Source organism: Meles meles, chromosome 19 (genome assembly GCF_922984935.1).
Source record: "Meles meles chromosome 19, mMelMel3.1 paternal haplotype, whole genome shotgun sequence".
Classification (NCBI taxonomy): domain Eukaryota; kingdom Metazoa; phylum Chordata; class Mammalia; order Carnivora; family Mustelidae; genus Meles; species Meles meles.
Window position 1 is genome coordinate 54,635,421 of NC_060084.1, and position 24,698 is coordinate 54,660,118.

Here is a 24,698-nt window from a genome sequence, read left to right on the forward strand (position 1 = left end):
GAAGATACCTAAAAATGATAAACATCACTAACCATGAAGGGTGAACTGATAAACTGGATACATTAAAATTAATAACATCTCTGCATCACAAGCTCAAGAGAACAAAAGAGAGATATACCCTCACCATAAATATAAATTACCCTCATCATATATATAAAACCAAAAAGACTGAAGAAAAATACACAGTAAAAATGGGCACAACGACCAATTAAACACTTTGAAAAAAAGACGCGTATCCAAAGTTTAATGCCCAACACCATACTAACAGGAAGTGACAAACAAAAACAAAAAAAGGAAATAAAACCAAGACTTGGTTACATCACACACCAACCAGAAGGCTAGCTACCCTGATGGGGCACCTGGGTGGCTCAGTTGGTTAAGCGTACTTTCGACTCAGGTTATGATCCCAGGAGTCCTGGGATCGAGTCCCACATGGGGCTCCCTGTGGAGGGGGGAGCCTACTTCTCCCTCTGCTCCTTCCCCCCACTCATTCTCTGTCTCTCTGGGAAAAATAAATAAATAAAATCTTAAAAAAAAAAAAAGGCTACAGAGAAAATGACATAAATTACCAAGTTTTGGAAAGATTGCGGAAAGCCAGAAATCCCATACACTGCTGGTGGGTGTGAAGATCGTTACAAGTATTTTGGCAAAGTGTTTGGGAGTATTTATTAAAGCATAACACATTTAAATATATTTACTAACAATTCACCCCCATATATATACCGAGGAGATAAGTGTGCATGTTTCAATAAAAGACAAATTACAGATTTTACATGTCAGTACTAGTCATGACAGTCGTACAGGGAGAACCACCCACCTGACCAACAATAATGGAACGATGCAGTTAGTGGATATTCACACAATGGAATTGGAACTTTCCGTTCTAATAAATGATGCACAGTAATATGCAGTAAATACAGATAAACTCACGAAGAATAGTTGGAAAGGAAAAAAAAAAGCCAAATATAAAAGGGTTCCTGGGGCGCATGGGTGGCTCAGTGGGTTAAAGCCTCTGCCTTCGGCTCAGGTCATGATCCCAGGGTCCTGGGATGGAGCCCACATCAGGCTCTCTGCTCAGCGGGGAGCCTGCTTCCCCTCACTCACTGCCTGTTCCTTTGACTACTTGTGATCTCTATCTCTCAAATAAATTAAAAAAAAAAACAAACCTAAAAAAAATAGAATTCTTGTTGTTGATTACATTTATATAAAGTACAAAAATAAGGACAGCAATCTCTTGCTTTACAGGTCAAAAGAGAGCTGAACTTTGGGGAAAGTTAAGTTACTGAGGAGCTCAAGGGGAATTTTAGAGGATAAGTAATATTGTTTCTTGATCTCACTGGCTTACAGAGATATGATCAGTTCATGAAAATTACATTGAGCTGTTTACTTGTGATTTCCACATGTGACCTTACTAAGAAAAATTAATGGCTCAGTGGGTTGGGTCTCTGCCTTGGGTCATGATCTCAGGATCTTGGGACAGAGCCCCACATCTGGCTCTCTGATCAGTGGGGAGCCTGCTTCCCCCTCTCTCTCTGCCTGCCTCTCTACTTGTGATCTCTCTCCCTCTGTCAAATAAATAAATAAAATCTAAAAAAACGAAAAAAAAATTCATCATCAAAAAAATAGATGTAGATAACTAGATAAATATTATAATGTATATGTTGACAAGTTGAAATTAAAGGTAGGATGTAATTTCACAGTGACTAGATTTAAAAAACATGTTTGTTTTTTTTTAACCATCCTTTAATCTCTAGTTAAAACAACATGGTACTGACTTATGGGCTACCTTTTCATGAAGAATAAAATCCAAAATATTCACTGAAGTCTGACACATTCGTCTTCACAGTGTGTACAAAGGCAGCGGTTCCACGCATTGCTTTAGCTACACACTCACTAACACTTCTCCACTATCCTTACCAGAAGCACCATAATGTCCCAGCAGTTAGAAAAAGGAAGAAAAGCTGTAATATATAAATGTGGGGGAAATTAATCACAAATAATCTGAGGTTTAAGGTCACTGGGGGGAAAAAAAAGATTATGAGTGATAGCACCCCACTGCTTTCACAAGTACAAGTGACCCTTGAATAATGCAGGGGTTCAGCATACTCACCACACATGAAAATCTGTGTATAACTTTGACTCCTCAACATTTAATAGCCTACTGCTGACAAGAACAATCAATTTAATCTACCAAAAACAATTAACACACATTTTATATATGTGTTATCTATGGTATTCCTACAATAAAGGAAGCTCAGGAAAAGAAAATGTGAAGAAAATCAGAAGGAAGGGGTGCCTGGGTGGTTCAGTCATTAAGCGTCTGCCTAAGGCTCAGGTTATGATCCTAGGGTCCTGGGATCGGGCCCCCGCATCGGGCTCCCTGGTCAGTAGAGGAGGAGTCTGCTTCTCCCTCTCCCACTCCCCCTGTTTGTGTTCTCTCTCTCAAATAAATAAAATCTTAAAAAGAAAAAAGAAAAGAAAATCAGAAGGAAGAGAAAATATATTTACTGTTACCATATTATATCTGACCACAAGTGCACCACACTTCAAACCAATGTTGTTCAAGGGTCAAGTTACTTTGTGTTACTGTCTGTTTACCTGCAACCTTAATGAAGTTGGGGTGGCTAAGGCAGTGTCAAATAACATTTCTTTTATTACACATCAGTGTTAACACATTAAAATCCATTTGGTGTTATCAATTAAAATATATTAAGTTCAAAAACACTGTAAACAAACTACTGAAAAAAAAATCACTATATGATCCTTGATCAAAATGCCCATTACATCATTCAAGAACCATTCCCGTTCCCCAATACAAGGATCTATGAGTTGTGCTCTCCATGCTTTTCAACCAAGGCTAATTACTGACTACGTGAGGATTTACTATAATTTTACACCCTTTTAGGGAAGAGTTAGCTACACTTTCCTCAGTTATCTGTGAATATTTCTTTTATTTCAACCAAGTAACAAATATTTACTAGTATCAATCGCTATGATGAAGATACATCCAGCTTTAATAACCTACCACTATATTCTCCTTAAACAGCAAATGGCAAAACTATTTAAAATTTAGAGGTTTCTGTGTTTCACTTCAATGCAAATAATAATGCCCTCATTCCTTACTTCATTGGAATTATTTCACTCTTGTATGTCAACCACACACAACATCTCCATGTGGACTTTCTTCATGTATTTCATGTTATAGCCTCCTTAATTTTGCATGGAAAAGGAGGTTATGAATGAATTCCCCATCCCAGTGGCCTCATGTCAGTAAAACACCAAGAATCAAATCATTTTGCATGCACACAAGCAATAAAGGTTTAGCATGAGATGATTTCAGAGTAAAATTAGTAATATCTGCCAAGCAAAATACCTCAAATATAGTAAAAAGAAAGAAGAGACACACTGAAACGAATTATCCTTCTCCAGATATCCATCCCCACCTTGACCCTTTCAGGCATATTAACAGATACATTTCACCACTGAATAACATGGGTTTGACAATGCAGGTCAATTTATAGATTTTTTTCTTTCTTACGAATGTAGTGTAGAACTGTAAACATGGTTTCTCTTCATTATGATTTCCCTAATATTTTCTTTTATTAGCCTTACTTTATTATAAAAATACTGTACAGCATATGGACAACATAAAAAGAAGGGGATGATTAACTGTTAATGTTCTAGGTAAGGTTTCTGATCCACAACGGGCTATTTCTATGAAAAAGAAGGTATGGTTTTGAGTTCTGGGGACTCAAGAGTTACAGGCTGGACGCCTGGGTGGCTCAGTCAGTTAAGCATCTACCTTGGGCTCTGCCTTTGGCTCATGTCATGATCCTGGGGTCCTGGGATGGAGCCAGGTTTTGGGTTCCCTACTCAGTGGGGAGCCTGCTTCTCCCTCTCCCACTGTGCTCCTCCCTCTGTCCCGCGGTGTTCTCTGTCTCAAATGAATAAATAAAATCCTTAAAAAAAAAAAAAAAAGCTACACACAGATTTCCCCTTCTGCAAGCAGTTGGAGCCCCTCTAGCCTGCACTGTCCAAGGCTAAAATGTCATTGATCTAAGAGTTTGAACTCTGAATTTTTCTCTGTAATAAATATCCTGACTTACAATGTCTAAAATGTAGTCATGACTTATTGCTTATTACTGTGAATGTTCTTACTTAGATTTCCTTTCTACTGCCTACTTTGCAAATTGTCTACATCTTTAATATTTTAATCCTTTATGAAGACACTTTTCTTTAAAGGGTTGTTTTTTTTTAAGATTTTATTTATTTATTTGGCAGAGAGAGATCACAAGTTGGCAGAGAGAGAGGGAGGGAAGCAGGCTCCCCGCTGAGCAGAGAGCCCGATGCGGGACTCGATCCCAGGACCCTGAGATCATGACCTGAGCCGAAGGCAGTGGCTTAACCCACTGAGCCACCCAGGCACCCTGAAGACACTTTTCTTTTTGAACTGCATATTAAAAACAAAGGTCATTCATCAATCATTACATTTTTGGGTTTCTATCCACTATACTTTCTCTGATGCTGAGTAAAAGTTCAGTTCCAGGTAAAGACCATGCTATCATTGTTGACATTTGTAAGGTCTCCCCCAGGATATATTATTTCATGTTGAATATATTTGTTTATGAATTCAATTCCTTGCCACATTCTTTACATTTGTAGGATTTCAGAATGTATGTACTCTATGATGTTCAGAAAGTGTGTAGTTCTGCTTAAAGACATTGCCACAATTTTTTTTTTACATTTGCTGGCATTGTCCCCACTACATATTACCTTATATTGTTAAGTTTTGAGTGAAAGTTAAAAGGTTTTGCACATTGTTTACATTTGTAACATTTCATCCCATTATGAAATGTCTGCTGTCCAGTGAGTCTTGAAGACTAAAGGGTATGCTGCCCTTACTACATTTTTAAGTCTTCTCTTCAGTAAGGATACAACGATGTACAGTAAGATTTGAGCTTTCATAAACAACTTTCCCACATTTATTACTATAATACTAGTTCTATGGAAACTGAGCTCTCTGATTTTTAATGGGATTTCACCCTTGACTGATGTTCTTCCCAGATTCATTGCACTGGTAAGTTTTGTCTCTATTATAAACACCTCCATAATTATGAAAGTTAAAGCCCTAAGATCTTCCTAAGTTCTCAACAAAGAAATTATTAAATTAATAATTAATATTTTAATTAATTATTAAATTAAGAATTCTGTGGTAAGTACTGCAAAGTGGTGTCTGGATAAGGAGCCTACGGTGTGTATCAAACTTGGACTTTGCAATAAAGGTGAGGTTTTTGCCCAACTTTTTATATCCTTGATCTCTTGTAGCACTAAGGATTTCATTGTAGGTAACTATCACAATTTGGTTCTATCCATCATAATGTCCTTTCTGTCCTTCACTAACCCCCATCACATTCCCAGTCACTCATGTATAAATACTTATTTCCACAGCTTCCACATCTTCCCATATCACTCTACAAACTGATTCTCCTTTCCCAGTCTTTGCCAACAGGTCTTGGCTGTTATGGAAAGACACAACTAAAAGATACAAAGTAAGTTATCACACTAAGTACAATGACATGCATGTATGTTAAAATGCTCTTGTGGAGAATTGATACTCATCATAGCACATGAGCTGAAGGGGGAAACAGGAACCATCAGGACTGTGCTCCTCCATGGAGACAAAAATGGAAGGACTTACCTTTTAGAGAGAGCTCAGAAGCAGTTAGGAGAACACAGCTCCCCCAGGCAAGAACAAAGGAAGAAGAGCCACATGAAAGAGACAATTGCCCACAACAGCCGTTCACCCTCCCAGACACTCCATGGCAACACTGTGAGAACACTCTCACCTCTCCTCAGGAGAGAAACAACTGAGTGACCTGTACGTTCAGATCTCTCACTACTTTGCTGCTGCCTGAGGACATGTTCCAGTCATGCCTAACACGGAAGGAGCGAGGAATGAGCTCCCTCTGGAAGCACCATGGTGGTTGCTCAGTGAAGGATGAGCACTTGTTCAACCAATGGAGAGACTACAGAGCTGAAGACGGAGAGAGGAAACTATCGTGGACGTGAAGTATTAACTGCAGTTTTATACCTGGGGAATTACAAAAATTCAGACATGACAAATGCCCACAACATGTGTGCCAAGTCCCAGAATTACTATTATTTGTGTTCCTCCCTGCAAAGTAAGTCCATAATCTTGGGCTCAGAGGCTACTTTTTAAAAAATTCCCAAATGTCAACAAAATACAATTAGGCATACAAAGAACCAGGAAAATGTGTTTCAAACAAAGGGATGAAATAAATCTCTAAAAGTGGCCTTAAATTAATTAAGAACTATGATTAACTGCCTGACAAAAAATTCATATACACATCATAAAGATGTTCATGGAGGAAGAAAACAGATAGTTAACTAAATGCTATCAGGGAAACTATGCATGACCAAAATGAAAGCCCAAACAGACAGAAAGCATAACAACAATGAACCAGAAATTGGGAGCTGAAGAGTAAAATCAGTGATTTTAAAAATACACCAAGGGGTCAGCCATAGACTTGACTAATCAGAAGAAAGATTCAAACATCTTAAAGACACTTTAAATTCTTTACTGAAAGGAGCAAAGAAAAATGTGGAAAAGAACAGAGTCTAAGGGACTCATGGGAGACCAACAAGCCCATTAAGGGGACCCCATAAGGAGAAGAGAGTGAAAGGGGCAGAGAGTTTACATGAAAAACTAAAGGTCTGTACACCCCACGTATGTGTTAAGAGACTAACCCAACAAGCTCAGTAAATTCAAACTAGGATAAATCTCAATACAGGAACACAGCAACATATCATAATTAGCCTATCACAAATCACAGGTAAAAAGAGAATTTTAAAACAGCATGACAAGGCCAACCATCTTGTACCAGAGAGCTTTATAAGATTAGTAGTGGGATTCCCAGCAGACCAGACAGGAAGAACTACATGGGAAAATATATTCACGTACTGAAAGATCAAAAAACAGCAACCAAGAATAATATTTTACCTGGCAAAACTGTTTTCCATGACTGTAGAAACAAAGACTTTCCCAAGTAAAAACCCCTGTAAGTTTACCAGTAGACCTGTCCCACAGAAATGTTAAAGGAAGTCTTTGTAGGAGAAACAAAAGGGCTCTAAACAGTAACTGAAACCACATGACAATCATAAAGCTCTGCACTAAATACAAGTATTTACACAATTATAGAAACCTGTAGTGTTGTCATTAAGTAGCACATGTCACTTTTACTTCTGCTATAGAACTTTATTATATAAAAGCATAAAAATCATAAATCTAGGCAACAAAGTCTACAACAGGAAAGAATGTGATACTGGTAACATAAAGTGGGTGCAGGGGTAGAGATGATAAGTAGAAGAGTTTTGTATGCAATTCACAACAGCACTTTAAAATGGTTTGTTACACCTTTAAAATATTTCAAGTAAACTCTAACATAACTTCTATGAAAGTAAGTACAGAGAAGACACAAAGGTTAATAAGAATGGTATCAAAACATATCATGGGTATAACACCACAATTAATATAATGCAATACCAAAACTTGATACAGAGGTATAAAATGTTTAAAAATTACACTAAATTCACAAAAAGGGTTTCTCTCATGCAAAGGGAATATAAATTCACCAAAAGATGATGAAATTAATTCTATTATTATAACAACTCAATACAACATTCACTGAACACTAACCAATTAAAAAAAAATACACCAGATGAGTCATAAAGTATGCATGGGTGGCATTTATACAGACAAATACATATATAATTTTATTGGTAAAAGGCATAAAGTTGATTCATAGGAGATAAACTCACATTGTCTTGAAATCTACTGAGTTGAAAATTATCATCCTACAATAAAATAAACAGGCAACAACAATATCACAACTAAATAATGTGAAGGGTCCCGTACAAAAGGAAGCACATTATTATAGAACTGCAAAAGCAGAATAAGACAAAATTTAACCCAAAGAAGTGTACATAAAAATACATGAATTTCTGAAAGGAAACCTTCTTCTATAGAAGTGTAATTGTAAACTGTGTCATTTTAAACTGTGAATATGTAGCCAGAAAAACAAGTATTTTGAATTATTGGCATGCCCTCATTGACAGTAAGATTGTAAAGAATTTCATTAAAATCAACCATGAATAGCTCTAACAGAAAATTTTATGAATGAGAACTTAAAAGACATTAAAAAACGTTTAATATTATTAACATGTCCCTCCTCTTATGCAGAATGCAAGGCTCTAACCCATTCCTTAGAAGCGAGCAGGCAGGGGTACTGGGTGAATTAGCAGGTTTACGTCCAACTCTTGATTTAACCTCAGGTCACAATTTCAGGGTTGTGGGATTGAGCCCCTCAGGTAGTCTGTTTAGGATTCTCTCCCTCTTCCCCTGCCCTTCCCCCCACTAGTGCTGACTAGCTCTTGCACGCACGCTCTCTCTCTCTCATAAATAAATAAATAAGAGAACCAAGCACTCTAAGAAATACCATTCATTTTGGAAAAAAAAAAAAAAAAAGAATATCAAAATTGTGAAACAGGCTGGCAATCACTTTGCAAAAAATAAATATTGGGAATTAAATTTGGATACATTCTGAGTAAAGCAGAAAAGCCTAACAGTTAACTTTTCCTGAAGTAAAATTACATTTATTAACAAACTTTTTTTTTCAATATGGGAATTTTATTAATTATCCACCTCACTTCTTAGCAGCATACACCCATGTCATATCACAACTATTCATATAAAAAAATCAGAGATGAATCTGATATATAACGAATAAGAAAGTAAAAACACATATGACAAAAATCACAAGAACTTTATATCATACAAAATTATAAAATGATGCAATTATTAAGAAATAAAATAACAACTGAGACTTTTTACTATAGGCTATATAAGTTCTAAGTTTCTAAATGTTCTAGCTCCCTTATGGCATTAATTTGTGGTTTATGTAAGAATTCTAGGATATAAATAGATATATTACATTATTTCACTACTGAGGAATGCAACATAGAGTGGAACTTTCTAATATTAGTCAGTACAAAGAAAAATGAACCTCTGAAGGGAAATAAAGGACTATATTTTCTCATTTTAGGGAGGTGCATTATTATCTGGTTAAGATTACTGAGTCTCAATTTTGTTCAACTAAAATTACAAGCCTCCATCACATCAGAAAGCATAAACCAGAAAACATCAGATATCAATCTCCAGTGTTCCCAGGATTTCTGCACAAAACCCCAATATGTCCACTGTTATCATGACACACTTCTCACACAAGGCAAAAAAGAACTCAGAAAAGGTTTAGCATAGAGTTCCAGAAATAGGGAGATTTTCCCAGGGCCCTCATGGCCATGGAGAAGCTTTCAGGTCATGGAGGCCCTCCCGCTCCCAGGGTAGTTGCCTGGCCCTCACTGTGGATGTGATGGACCATCACCCGAGCTGAAGAAGAATCTTCAGAGAATGTAAGAGCTTGATAATGTTGCACAGCAGATGTCCCTCTATGAGAGGGGGAGAACTAAAACTAGGCTTCTCAAACTAATTTCCATTCAGGGAGAGCTACTTAAAACACATTTTAAGGTCGATCTTCCTGCTTCACATTTGGACCTCACCTCTGTCATCTGCTTCATTCAGTCTCACCTACCTGGGTGGGTGGCTACTCTCTTCTTTCTCTTCATATCCCAGAGCTCCTTCTCTTGCTCCAAAAAGAAGACCAGGTTTGGCTTCCACACAAGATCTGTTTAACAGAAAGAAGTATTGCTAGAGATTCTTTCAATCCAGGATTGTGCTCAGTCGAGAAGAGAGGACACTGTACAATTCCAGAAAATGATTCTCCAAATGCTATTAACCAACACCCCTTTAGAACACACAGCAGGGGTTTCAAATATTCACATTATGATCTCTACTTCCAAGTACTATCGATACAGTAATAAGGAACAGGGTGCCTGGGTGGCTCAGTCATTAAACGTCTGTGCCTTCAGCTCAGGTCACGGTCCCAGGGTCCCAGGATGAAGCCCCGAATCGGACTCCCTGCTCGGCGGGAGGCCTGCTTCTCCCTCTCCCACTCCCCCTGCCTGTGTCACATCTCTCTCGCCGTGTCTCTCTCTGTCAAATAAATAAATAAAATCTTTTTTTAAAAAATGTCAGTAACACCTGAAGCGATGTACAGATTCAACACAATCTCTCTCAAAATCCCAATGACATTTTTGCCATCTTAAACATTCATGTGGAATGTCACAGGACATCACATATCCAGAATAATTTTTTAAAAGATTTTATTTATTTATTTATTTATTTGTGAGAGAGACAGAGAAAGAGAGAGAGCAAGAGAGCACAAGCAGGGGGAGCAGCAGTCAGAGGGAAAGGCGGACTCCCCACTGAGCAAGGAGCCTGATGCTATACTCGATCCCAGAACCCTGAGATCATGAGGTCCTGGGATCATGACTTGAAGCAAAAGCAGACACTTAACAGACTGAGCCACCCAGGCATCCGACATCCAGAAGAATCTTGAAAATGATTAGTCCTTTGGAGACATCACACTTCCTGATGTTAAGAGTATTATAAAGCTAGAGTAATCAAAATAATGTAAGAGGCAGAATGACAGATATAGAACATTGGAAAAGAACAAAGAGCCGAGATATAAACGCTCATTTTAAAGGAACTTCAACAAGACTGGTTGCCTAGGGTGCCTGGGTGGCTCGGTTGGTTAAGCGTCTGCCTTCAGCTCAGGTCATGATCCTGGAGCCCAGGGATCGAGTCCCACATCTGGCTCCCTGCAGTCTGCTTCTCCCGCTGACCTCTCTCCTATCATGCTTTCTCTCTCATTCTCTCAAATAAATAAAGATCTCAAAAAAAAAAAAGAAAGAAAGAAAGATTGGCTGCCTATACCACAGAATAGATAAAAGACATCATCTTAAAACAATGGTGTTGAGAAAATCAGATGCCTACATGACAAGAATGATGGACTCTGACTCAAGACCATATGCAAATATTACCTCAAAATGGGTTGAACAGCTAATTAAACATAAACATATAAATGTAAAGCTCCTAGAAAAAAGGAGAAAAAGCTACATGACATTTGATTTGACAATGATTTTTTTTAGATATGACACCCATGTTGGAGGCAACAAAATTAAAAATAAGCCAATGAGATTATAACAAACATAACAACTTGTACACGTTAAAGGAAAGAATCAATGAAGTGAAAACAGACTACAGATGGGAACAAATTTGCGCAAAGCACCTCCATGTAAAATGGTTAATATCCAAAATTTATAACATAATGATACAACACAACATCAGAAACAACTGAATGATAAATGGGTAAAGCACTGAATAGACATTAACCTCCAAAAGGTACACACACGGGCAAAACGCATATAAAAAGATGCTCAAAATCACGAATGACTCGTAAAATACAAATGAGAAACAACGGGGTATCACTTCACACCCATCAGGATGACCATTATGAAACAAACCAAAATTCACATGGCCTGGTAATGACGTGGAGCAGTTAGAACTCATATGCACCGTCGCAGGGAACATAAAATGGTGGAACCAGTATGAAAAACAGCATGGAGATTCATCAAAAAATTAATAACAAAATTATTCTATGAACTACCCATCCCAGTTTTGAGTTTATATCCAAAAGAACTCAGAGGAAGATCTAGAAGTGATATTTGTACATCCATGTCCACTGCAGCTTGACCCACAAAAGCCAGAAATAGGGAGGATCCACCCAAGTGCTAATGGTTAGATGGAAGGATGGATAAAGTAAATGTAACATGCACATACCATGTGATATTTTTCAACTTTGAAAAAGAAACAGATTCTGTGACATGATACAATCTGGGTAACCCCTGAAAACATTATTTTTAGTGAAATAAATGGCTCACGAAAAGACAAATTCTGTAAGATTCCACTGAGGTGAGATGGATGCACTGTGGTGACTGCTCAGAAAAAAAGCTGACTGTTTAGGCAAGCACTGGAGAGACTGCAAACACCAGGGAAAGTCATATATCACGGGCTCTAAAGAAGAAACAACAGAGCGTTTGTTAACTGGGATATTTAAAAAACGCAGACATTACACATCCCCAGAATATGTCTGACAGGCCCCAGGATTATGCAGGATTATGAGGGCTAACGCACAGTTGAGTGTTATTTTTGTTCTCCAGTACAAAGCAAGTCTATAAAGCCTGGGGCCAGAGGGCTGTTTTTTATTTAATTCCCCAAATCTCAGCAAAAGATCGTAGGCATACAAAGAAATAGAAAAATGTGTTCTAATCAAAGGACCAAACGAAAACTCAAGACCCCTAAATTAATTAGGAATACTCATTACCCGACAAAGATTTCAAAGTAATAATCACTAAGTGTTCCCGGAGAAAGAAGAGAAAACAATTAGGGAGATAAATGGTACCTGGAAAACCACGGATGACCAAAATAAAAATCCAAACAGGCAGAAAGTATAAAAAACAACTAAACAGAAACTGGGAGCTGATAACGGAATTTAAAAGAACACTACAGGGTCAGAAACAGATTTCACCAAGTAGAAGAAAGAATCAGACATCTTAAAGGCCCCTTGTTTTAAATTACCCACTGGTGGGGACAAAGAAAATATGGAAAAAGACAGAGCCTAAGGGACTCAGGGGACACTGACATTGGGGCAATTGACATATTAAGGAGGCCTCCATAAAAAGAAGAGAGTGAAAGGGGGGCAGAAAACTTACATGAAGAACTAAGGGCTTATACTTCCCACATTTATGGAAAGAAAGACAAATTCAAGTAACTCAGTGAATTCTAAGTAGGATAAATGGCAAGATATGAACACAGTGACACATCATAATTAACCTACCAAAAAATACAGGTGAAAAGAGAATTTTGAAACAGCATGACAAAAGCAACTCATCTTATACAAGAGCACTCCTATTATTACTGGATTCTCAGCAGACCGGAGAGCTGCATGGGAGAATATATTCAAGCACTGAAATACAAATACAGGTATATATACCAAGAATACTCTATCTGGCAAAACCATCCTTCTAATATGGAGAAAGAAGGCTTTCCCATGTAAAAACCCTGAAAATTTACCACCAGATCTGCCCTCCAAGACACACTAAAGGGAATTCTTCTACTTGAAGTAAAAGGATTCCAACCACTAACTAAAACCACATGAAAATATAAAGCTTTCTGGTAAATGTAAATATTTACACAAATATAGAAACGTAAAGTACTATATCATAAGGTAACACAAATCAATTTTTTTTAAGATTTTATTTATTTATTTAATACACAGAGAGATCACAAGTAGGCAGAGAGGCAGGCAGAGAGGTGGGGGGGGGAAGCAGGCTCCCCGCTGAGCAGAGAGCCCGATGCGGGGCTCGATCCCAGGACCCTGAGATCATGACCTGAGCCGAAGGCAGCGGCTTAATCCACTGAGCCACCCAGGTGCCCCTACAAATCAATTTTATTTCTACTACAGAACTTCTTTAAAAATAAAAGTATAAAAATCATAAATCTAGGGACGCCTGAGTGGCTCAGTCATTAAGTGTCTGCCTTCAGCTCAGGTCATGATCCTGGTGTCCTGGGATCCAGCCCCACATGCTCAGTGGGAAGCCTGCTTCTCCCACTCCCACTCCCCTGCTTCTGTTCCCTCACTTGCTGTGTGTCTCTCTCAAATAAATCAATAAAATCTTTTTAAAAAATCACAAATCTAGGTTACAGAGTATACAACATAAAAGATAAATTCTGAGGTATCAGTAACATAAAGTGTGTACAGGCTGGTGATCCTAAGTACTAGAACTTTGGACACAACTGACTACCAGTTTTAATGGTCTGTTAGACTTTTAAGAAGGTTTAAGTAATCTCCATGGTAGCCACAAAGAAAACATCTACAGGGCGCCTGGGTGGCTCAGTGGGTTAAGCCGCTGCCTTCGGCTCAGGTCATGATCTCAGGGTCCTGGGATCGAGTCCCGCATCGGGCTCTCTGCTTGGCAGGGAGCCTGCTTCCCTCTCACTCTCTCTGCCTGACTCTCTGCCTACTTGTATCTTTCTCTGTCAAATAAATAAATAAAATCTTTAAAAAAAAAAAAAAAAAAGAAAACATCTACAGAAGACACAAAAATGATATAAGAATGGTATCAAAGGGACACCCAGTCCCAGGGTCTGGGACACCAGACCCAGGTGTCTCAGTGGGTTAAGCGGCTGCCTTCGGCTCGGGTCATGATCCCAGCATCCCGGGATCGAGTCCTACATTAGGTTCCTTGCTTAGCAGGGAGCCTGCTTCCCCCTGTCTCTGCCTGCCTATGCCCCACCCCCAACAAATAAATAAAATCTAAAAAAAAAAAAAAGAGAGAGAGAGAGAATGGTATCAAAGCATCTCATCACAAAAATCGAAGAAACCTAAGGAACACAGTAAGGGAAGATACATGGGCTAAAATAGCTACAAGATGTATAGAAAACTACTTAAAAATGGCAATAGTAGCTCTTCCCTTTCAGGAATTACTCTGACAGTAAATGGATTAAACTCCTCCAAAGACAGGGTGCCTGGGTGGCTCAGTCAGTTAAGCGACTTGCCTTTGGCTCAGGTCATGATGCCAGGGTCCTGTAATCTCCTGTTTATGCCTGCCATTCCCCCTGCCTGTGTATTTTTTGCAAAAAAGTTTATGTGTTCTCTGGCCTAAGATTGGGCTTATAGAGTTTTAAAAGTACACCAGTATAAAATAAACATTTGGCTTTTCGGCCTGTTAGAAAGACACTGTTGGACCTCTGCCTTTGGTCATGATTCCAGGGTCCTGGGATGGAGCCCCATGTTGCGCTCAGCAGGGAGCCTGCTTACCCCCCTCTCTCTGCCTGCCTCTGCCTACTTGTGATCTCTCTCTCTATGTCAAATAAATAAATAAATAAGAATAAATAAAAATCCTCTTACTGGCAGCACTCGGGACCCAGACATTGGGTTTATAATTTGCTCCAAGCATTAACCTGTGTTTTTCTTTTGTTTCCATAGAAATGCCTCTTAATAATTACGTGATTGCTTGCACCATACAGGCCTACCTCTAAGAATCCACCTGCAAGGGGCACCTGGGTGACTCAGTCAGTTAAGTCTACCTTTGGCTAAGGCATGATCCCAGGGTCCTGGGATTGAGCCCCACTAGGGCTATACCTGCTCGGTGGAGAGCCTGCTTCTCCCTTTCCCTCTGTCCTTCCCATTGTTCATGCACTCTCTCTCTCAAATAAATAAAATCTTAAAAAAAAAAAAAAAAAAAAAAAGAACCCGCCTGCATGACCGCATCCTGAAACGAGACAACTATTCAACTGACTAAGACTGGTTCATAAAATAGTAATCAAACTTCTTACCTAAGACTCAGAGCAGAACAGTTAAACTCCAGCTAGAAAGAGACAATGTTGATCTATGATGTTTTTCCAAGAAAAATTTTGTCAAAGGGGAGATTTTACAATTGCTACTAACTCCCTCCCAACCTATAATGCAAGATCCCCTAAAAGACAAGTTCTAGATTTTATATACTAGTATACTCATGACAGTCTACACTGAAATCCATCCACATGCCCATCAACAGTAAAATGATGCCATCAATTGTTTGACAGTCACACAATGGAAGTGGATCCATCCATTCTGATGATGCACAATAACATACAGTAATTCACAAACAACATATGGAAAGGGGGAAAAAAAAAGCCAAACATAAGAGCTCCCATTGCCTGCTTACATTTATATAAAGTATAAAAATGAAGATCGCAACCTATTGTCTTACACATTAAGAGTGCTGAGCTTTGGGCAAAGTTCCTAAGGAGCTAAAGAAAAGAATTACAGGACCAACAATATTCTCTTTCTTGATCTCAGTGGTTTCGGGAGATGTAATCAGGTTGCAATTTTCCACTTAGCTGTTTACTTATGATTTGTACAAGTGCCTTTATTTTTTTAAAAAACATACTCATCATTAAAAAAAAACAACTGGAAGTGAATAGATTAGGATCACAATATACTTAAACAGACGATACAGAAATTAAAGATAAGAAGTAATGGGGTGCCTGGTTGGCTCAGTGGGTTAAAGCCTCTGCCTTCAGCTCAGGTCATGATCCCAGAGTCCTGGGATGGAGCCCCACATCAGGCTCGCTGCTCAGCGGGGAGCCTGGTCCCCCTCTGTCTGTCTGCCTCTCTGCCTACTTGTGATCTCTGTTTGTCAAGTAAATAAACAAAATCTTAAAAAAAAAAAAAAGATAGGAAGTAACTTCTAACTTCACACTGTGGCTAGTTTCTAAGCATGCTAATTTTTAGCTTAAATCACGAGACACTGAGAACAGAACATTCCAAGTAAGAGAATAAAATGTAGAATTATTTTCTTAAAATGCACACAAGAAAAGTCAAGAAAGAAGTAATAGACTGGGTGTAAGAAAAAGCATAAAAAATGGATAGAACCTAACCCCACTATATCCACTAGAATAGACAAACAAATAGATAAATACATAAAGAAATAAACAAATGTTCCCAGTACCATCAAACTTTGCTTGAATATATTCCACTGGAATATTCCTAGAACATGAGGATTCAAGTGAAGAAAAACAAACATGTTTGTAATGCAGTGATAACCAATCCAACAACCAAAATGGCAGTATGAATATCATACAGAATAATCTTTAACATGACTTACATCAGTGTTCTAGGTCAACCACAAACAGCATCTCCATTTAGATTTTCTTCACACACCGCACATCACAGTGTCCTTAACTCTCCATGGAAAAATAGGTACAAATGGATTCCCTACTCTGCGAGACAGCAACAAACAAATGATTTTACAGACACACTACCAATAAAGGCATGAAATAATTTAAGAGAAAATTTAATAATATTTGCCATTCAAAAATACTCAAATTTGGTCAAAAGAAAAAAGAGATACACTGCCTTCAAGTGGGGCTTTCCTCGAGATGTTTCATATCCTCAGTCTCTTTTGGCACTAAAATTTCATGACAGTGATTGTCCCAGTTTGGTTATATCCATCATAAAGTCCTTCCTGCCCTTTTCTACCCTCCTCCCTCCCCCGTCCTATTCCCAGTCATTCATTAAGTATAAATACTCAGGGCCACAGCTTTCATATTTTTCCATACCACTCTATGGAAAGAATACTCTTTGTCTTTGCCCATAGGCCTAGGGTGTCAGAAGACATACCTGAAAGATACCAAATAATTATCCCACTTACTACACGTACGTGAATATGCATTAAAATGCTGGGGCACCTGGGTGGCTCAGTAGGTTAAGCCTCTGCCTTCAGCTCGGGTCACGACCTCAGTGTCCCGGGATCGATCCCTGCATGGGGCTCTCTGCTCAGCAGAGCCTGTTTTTCCCTCTCTCTGCCTGCCTCTCTGCCTACTTGTGATCTCTCTCTCTCTATTAAATAAATAAATAAAATCTTTAAAAAAATAAAAAAGTGCATTATGCATAAAATGCTAATGTACAAAATGAACACCCATCATAGGACATCAGCATAATGGAGGAACAGGAAGCCACCAGGACTTTATTCCTCCATGGAGACAAAAATGGACCAAACTACCTTTTTCAGTGCTTCAGAACCCAGTTCGATCACGGCAGCGCAGGCAGACACAGTGTGAAGGAGAGTCACACTGAAGAGACAAGAAGGAGTTTGTTACACTTGCCTACACAAGTTGCTCAAGCAGCCTAGCATTCCATAACGAGATTGTGAGAAAACCCTCACCTCTCCTCGGGGGAGAAAGACAGAAGTGACCTCTGTGTTTAATGATCTGGCTTTGGCAGCTGCCCGACAGACCTCTTCCTTTCGTGCAGGACACGGAGGGGGCCAGAGGGGACAGGACAGAAGCAGCCTCTGGATGCCCTGTGGTGGCAGCTTGGAGAAAACCTGAGTGCTTGCTCAAACAGCAAAGAAACTGCAGAGCTGAAGCAAACAGCAGGGAGAGGAAGGCATTGCAGGCTCCAAAGAAGAAAAAAACACTCTTCTAACTGGAAAATTACAAAAACTCAGACACTACATATGCCCAGAACATGTCTGACAAGCCCCAGAATTAGTAGCACTGCTGACTGCTATTAGTGTTCTGTACAAAGTACATAAAGCCTGGGACCAGAGGCTGTTTCTTCTGTTTGTTTTAATTCCGAAATCTCAACAAAGGATCACAAGGCATACAAACAAACGAACCCAGAAAAATATGTCCCAGTCAAAGGAACCAAATAAAGACCCCAGACTGGCCCTAAATAACTATTAAATGCCTATGAAGAATTCAAGTAACTATCACAAAGATACTCATGGAGGAAGAGGAAAACGACAGGAAAGTAAATGATATCAGGAAAACTATAATGATCAAAATAAAGATCCAAAGAGGTAGAAAGTATAAAAGACCACCAGACAGAAACTGTGAGCTAAACAATACAATTACTGAATTTAAAAATAAACTGAAGAATCAGCAACAGACTTGATCAAGCAGAAGAAAGAATCAGAGACATCCTTTTTTTTTTAAGATTTTATTTATTTATTTGAGAGAGAGTGAGAAAGTACAAGCAGGAGGATTGGCAGGCAGAGGGAGAAGCAGGCTCCCCACTGAGTAGGGAGCCCAATGCGGGACTCAGTCCCAGGACTGTGATCATGATCTGAGTTGAAGGCAGATGCTTCAACTGAGCCACCCAGGTGTCCCAAGATGTCTGATTCTTTCTGGGGCGCCTGGGTGGCTCAGTGGGTTAAGCCGCTGCCTTCAGCTCAGGTCATGATCTCGGGGTCCTGGGATCGAGTCCCACGTCGGGCTCTCTGCTCAGCGGAGAGCCTGCTTCCCTTCCTCTCTCTCTGCCTGCCTCTCTTGTGATTTCTCTCTGTCAAATAAATAAATCTTTAAAAAAAAAAAAAAAGCATTTAAAAGACATTAAAGAAATGTATTATGTTATTATTATGTTCCTCCTACTCTTACAAAGAATGTAAAGCTGTGATCCATTCTTTAGAACCAAGCAAACAAACAAAAGCCCTTAATGTCTAAATAAAGAAACAAAGAAATTGTAAAAAATGCTCACAATTCCTTTACATAAAATAAATATTTGAGATTAAATTCAAATACATTCTCAGGAAAGTAGAAGAAAAACCTGAGCATTAATTTCCCCTGAAATAAATTACATGTATGAGCAAAATTTTTTTTTAATACGGCACTTTTACAAATTATGTAATTCATTCCTCATAAAGCACATGCCTTTGTCACAGCAGAACTTTCTATCTCAAAAATCAAGTGAATCGGGGCGCCTGGGTGACTCAGTGGGTTAAGCCGCTGCCTTCGGCTTGGGTCATGATCTCAGGGTCCTGGGATCGAGTCCCGCATCGGGGTCTCTGCTCAGCAGTGAGCCTGCTTCCTCTCTCTCTCTCTGCCTGCCTCTCTGTCTACTTGTGATCTCTCTCTCTGTCAAATAAATAAATAAATAAAATCTTAAAAAAAAAAAAATCAAATCAAGTGAATCTCCTGTTAAAAGTACAGAAAGCAGGGACGCCTAGGTGGCTCAGTGGGTTAAAGCCTCTGCCTTTGGCTCAGGTCATGGTCTCAGGGTCCTGGGATCAAGCCCCACATCAGGCTCTCTGTTCAGCGGGGAGCCTGCTTTCCCCCCATCTCTGCCTGCCTCTCTGCCTACTTGTGATCTCTGTCAAATAAATAAATAAAATATTTAAAAGGGCGGGGCGAAGAGTCTGCCTTTGGCTCAGGTCATGAAACAGGCTCTCTACTCAGCAGGAGGCCTGCTTCTCCCGCTCCCACTTCCCCTGCCTGTGTCCCCTCCCTCGCTGTCTCTCTGTGAAACAAAGATATAAATTTAAAAAAAAAAAAAGGCTTAACAGAGTTCCTCAGAAATAGGCACAGATTCCCCCAGGCCTCCAAATGCAAGGGAAAAGGACTCAGATCATGGAGGCCTTCACCATCCAAGCAGAGGATGTTATCTATGCTGTGACTGTTGGAAGACCATTAGAGCTGAAGGAGAATCCTAACAGGACTTAAGAACCTGATGAGTATTGGAAGGGGGTATCCCTCTGACAGCAAGAGAAACACACCTAGGCTTCTCAAACTCATTTCTATTCAAAGAAAGCTACCCACATCACAACGTAAGGTCTACCTTCCTCCCTGACCTGTGGACCTCACCTCTGTCATCTGCTTAATTCATCCCCACCTACCTTGGATGGATGGCTACTGCCTCCTTTCCCTTCATATCCCAGAGCTCCCTCTTTTGTTCCAAAAAGATGACCAGGTCTGGCTTTGACACAAGACCTGTTTATTAGAAAAAAGGGATAAATATTGCTGGAGATTCTAGCTTTCAATCCAGTATTATGCTCAGTAGAGAAGAGAATGCATTGTAGAATTCTAGAAAATGACTTCCCAAAAGCTGTTGTCTAACAGCCCACTGAGAACATGAAGGAGGGATTCCCACCATTCAGATCTTGGATACCACCTCCAAGAACTAACTACAATAATAAGGAGTGGAAACTGGAGTTAAAGATGTGGGCAGTATCATTTTATGCCTCTCAGAATTTCAAACTGCCACTATCTACAGAAATGATGACGTTCTCTTAAGGAAGGGGAAACTAAAGCTGGAAAGGAAACATCATGAAGATTTTTCTCTCCATCTCTAAACCCCTACTTACTTCCCTTACTGCAGCGATCTGAGTTCCAGTCATGCAAAGAAGAATCTTCCAAGAGATGGTCTTCAAGGGAAGGAAGAAAACCCTGAGGGTGGTTTGGGAAGTCTGGAAGGAAGTTATCCTCACTGAAGGAGAGAAGGTTTCCATAGTTCTCTAACATCATCCCTGTACAATTCCCGCTGAGTGTGGGTCAGGCGTCCCCACTCTTCCTGAGAATTCTATTGCCACATCCCTGAATGTCAGCAGTCCCTGCAGTAAATACCACAGTCACCAAGTGGCCACAGGCAGAGTTCACAATGTACCTAAGATGAAAGAGGCAGTTAATGTCACCTGCTAGTACCCCCTGAATTTGTCCCAAATTTTTCCTTAAGCTGTTTCTTTTTTCCAGCCTAGCTTTAAATTCAGGCAAAAAACCCCAGGGACATAGTTTCCCATAATGGCAACAAAAACTACTACACAAGCAGTGAATATTGCCCTGACTAAACGCTCCAGGACCCAGACCACCCAGACCAGTCTGGGCTTAACTCCCAACTCACATCTGTGCAGACGCACCAGGCAGGGACCCATGGAGTAACGTACAGTTACCTTTACCTTTTTAAAATAGTAAATTCTCCCCCAAGGAGAAGCACAAAGCTCATTTACATGACATATAAAGTATGTGTAGAATGGTTTCCTTCAGTCTGATGCATGACCTTTTGGCCACCTTTATGTAAGATGACAAGGCTACCCTTTCTAAATAATCATCCTAAGCCTAAATCAAAGGAACTCATTCACTCTTGCTCCAGGAGTCTTGGCTTTGGAAATTATTCCCTGTGATCTCCTTATTTGCTATAAATAAATCTTCCTTTGTGTGACAACTCCACCATGTAGTTTCTGTCTGTGACTCACCAAGGAGCAAACTCACTTTAGTTCAGCTACAAATATGGTGATCCAGATGGGACAGGTGTCTTTGCCAGGTTCTGGCCTCTGGTTCCCTGGCTTCCAAGAGATGAAGCAGAGGGCACCACAAGCTCACACTGGCTAACCTGTTCAAGTTACCGGGGCCGGGAGCAGATTCCCTCGGGGAGGAAGGGAGCACTCACTCTGCATGGCTGTGATCGCCAGCCTGGTGCTCTGACGTCCCCTGAAATGCAGCATCCACTCTGACTACTATGACTCAGGACTTCTGCTGAGATAAATTACACCAGGTTTGTGGCACAGCATTTTTTTTAAAGACTTTATTTATTTATTAGAGAGTGGGAGAGATAGATCATGTATCACAAGCAGAGGGGAAGGGTAGAGAGAGAAGCGGATTCCTCGCTGAGCAGGGAGCCAGACACAGGACTCCATCCCAGAAGCCTGGGATCATGACCTGAGCTGAAGGCAACCGCTTAACCAACCAAGCCACCCAGGTGCCCTGTGGCACAGTTTTTTTTTTTTTTTTCTTAAGATTTTACTTATTTATGACAGAGATACAGTGAGAGAGGGAACACAAGCGGGGGGGGGGGGGGAGAGAAGCAGGCTTCATGCTGAGCAAAGAGCCTGATGTGGGTCTCGATCCCAGGACACTGGGATCATGACCTGGGCCAAAGGCAGATGCTTAATGACTGAGCCCCCCAGGCGCCCCTGTGGCACAGCTTTGAGAGGTAAACTAGAGTTGTTTCACAGAGTCTGAGCAAGCCAGCATAATATTAGGTCAGAGTATTTTGGGGGAACTGATTACTCATTCAGCGTGAGTCTAGACATCCCTGATGACAGAAGATCACAGGACCCAGCCTTTTGCAGGCTTTGAATGATCTAACCTAGCAAAATGGGAGTGACCTAACAGAGACTAGTGTAAGGTCTGTGAGACTGAAACCTCCATCCCACCTGGCTGTCTGGTCTGTTTGTTGTGCCCAGTTTAAATGTCCCCCCTGGCTGCTTGGTCCTTGAACACTTCCTCCTTCCCTTATAAACCTGAAAAAAAAAGAGGCAGCAACTCCCTGGGTCACTGGAAGCATACCCCTGGAACAGGTAAGAGCTGTATTTAGCTGGTTAAAAGACAAATACTTAAAAAAAAAAAAAAAAAAGGCATTCTAAAATCCACAAAAATATGAAGTAACCCCAATTTTTTTCACATCCATGTATCTGGGATTATCTTTGTAAATTAAAGTTTAAGCTTGTTGGTTTAACTAAAATAGACCTGTCTTTGGCCAGTGCCAGGGGAGGACTGAACAGATTTTACTGTAATGCCAAAGGCCCCTGTTGTTTGTAGATACATTCATGGGGCTGGGTGGGGGGAAACTACACTAAGGCCTTTCCCTGAGACACAGAAGGAACAAAGTAACAAGAGCTTTAGTAAAGGTGAGAAAATCCCTCAATTTCAGTTGCCAACTTCAATCCAGAATGACAATGGACCAGCCTTTATATCCAAAATCATTTTTGAGTTATCAAGTGGAGGTTATACTCTGCCTGGAGCCTCAGTCTTCTGGGAAGACAGAATGGGCAAGCAGAACCCTAAAACAGACTGGTGAAGTTGTGCCAGGAAAAAGGAACACTGGTTGAAGTTACCACCAACAGCTCTCACCAGAGCGAGAGCTACCCCAAAGGGCAAACTAAAATCTTGGCCCATTTGGGATGACGAATGGGAGGGCTTTCCAAAATACTCTCATTCTCGTCTCCAGACCCACAGGCTTCTCAGGCCATTAAGCATATAAATAATCTGAGAGGTGAAGGATGCATGCAACAGGTAAGGAAATTTTTCCTCCCTCTATCTACTGAAACTAAGCTTCACCCAAATGAAACTGGGGACCGATGTACCTCCAAACTGGGAAAAATGGGTTACCCCCGGAACAACTCTACCCTATTCAGATAGGGCCCCACCCAGTACTACTAACCACATGCTCTTCCTTCAACTTAGACAGCGTCCTACCTTGAATCCACCCCAGCAGAGAGAAACAGGCATCTACACAGAGGTCCTGGGGGGAACGCAACTATACCAGTGAACAACATTCCTGTGAGCTGTTCACTGACCTGAGCTTCAGAAGGTCAGGAGAGCCTCAGTGCGTAAGGGCTCTCAAATTTAAACCATAACAATCTCTATCTGTAGGACACTAGTTCTGCTGTTCTGGTTTCTTCAGCCTTATTGTTTGCTGGCAGGCCCCTTTAACAGATTAAATCACTCTGTGACTGCTGAGTAATAAATACCACAATTTATTGTTAATACATGGCAAGATAGATGTCCCAGACCCTCCTGACTTTGTCTGATTTCACAATGAGCATTTTTAAAAGATTTTATTTATTTATTTGAGAGCGAGCGAGCGAGCGAGCAAGCGCGGGTGGGGGAAGAGGAACAGAGGGAGGAGGGAGAGAATCAGACTGTACTGAGCGCACAGAGCTTGATCTCTGCCCAGAAAACAGTGGATTTGTACAAATTATAAGCTGTATGTAGCATCCATGTCCTGTAATGTCTAGTGTATTTTATTTGTTTGGGTTTTTTTCTTTTTAAAGACTTATTTATTTTAGAGAGAAAGGGAGGAAGAGTGAGTGCGAGCAGGGGGAGGGGCACTGGGAAAGAATCTCAAGCAGACTCCCCAGGGAGCGTGGGAGCCAGCCGCTGGACTGGGTCCCACAACCCTGAGATCATGACCTGAACCAAAATCGAGAGCCAGGCACTTAACCAACTAAGCCACCCAGGCGCCCCACAATGAACACCTTCTTAATTTTACTTATCACTATTATTCTAGAAATGCTAAAAGCTATACACACAGTGGGCCATCCCTGAGGGATAAATTCCCTGGTAAATGTCAGTCCAACTATAAAAAAAGAAACGAACAAAACTGCTCTTACTGCTATTTGGACCCTGCATACTTAACTGCTTGGCATGACTTGTGTCAAAACACTCAAAGGCTATAAAATTACAAATGGTAGATATGAGCAGCTTGTGGTTAAACCTGGGGACCCACAAGCATATCTAAAACTAGCTGAGGAAAAATTCTGCACCGTGGTCAGTCCTTATGATAAGCCCACGTCTAGCAGGAAAGTAGCTCCAGAAGATGAACCTTTTCCTTGAGCCC

The 24,698-nt window shown here is 40.3% G+C and overlaps 1 protein-coding gene across 1 annotated transcript in view; it reads right to left on the reverse strand.

The window, feature by feature from the left end:
- LOC123931292 (zinc finger protein 345-like) overlaps positions 1-23,660 on the reverse strand; it is a 37,149-nt gene extending 13,489 nt beyond the window's left edge. Inside the window, exons 1-2 of the mRNA XM_045988239.1 lie at positions 23,656-23,660; positions 9,669-9,761 (exon numbers count right to left, since the gene is read on the reverse strand). Coding sequence (XP_045844195.1) covers positions 9,669-9,702 — 34 coding nt within the window. The 5' untranslated portion in view covers positions 9,703-9,761; positions 23,656-23,660. The remainder of the gene's footprint in view (positions 1-9,668; positions 9,762-23,655) is intronic.
- Positions 23,661-24,698: the final 1,038 nt, after the last annotated feature.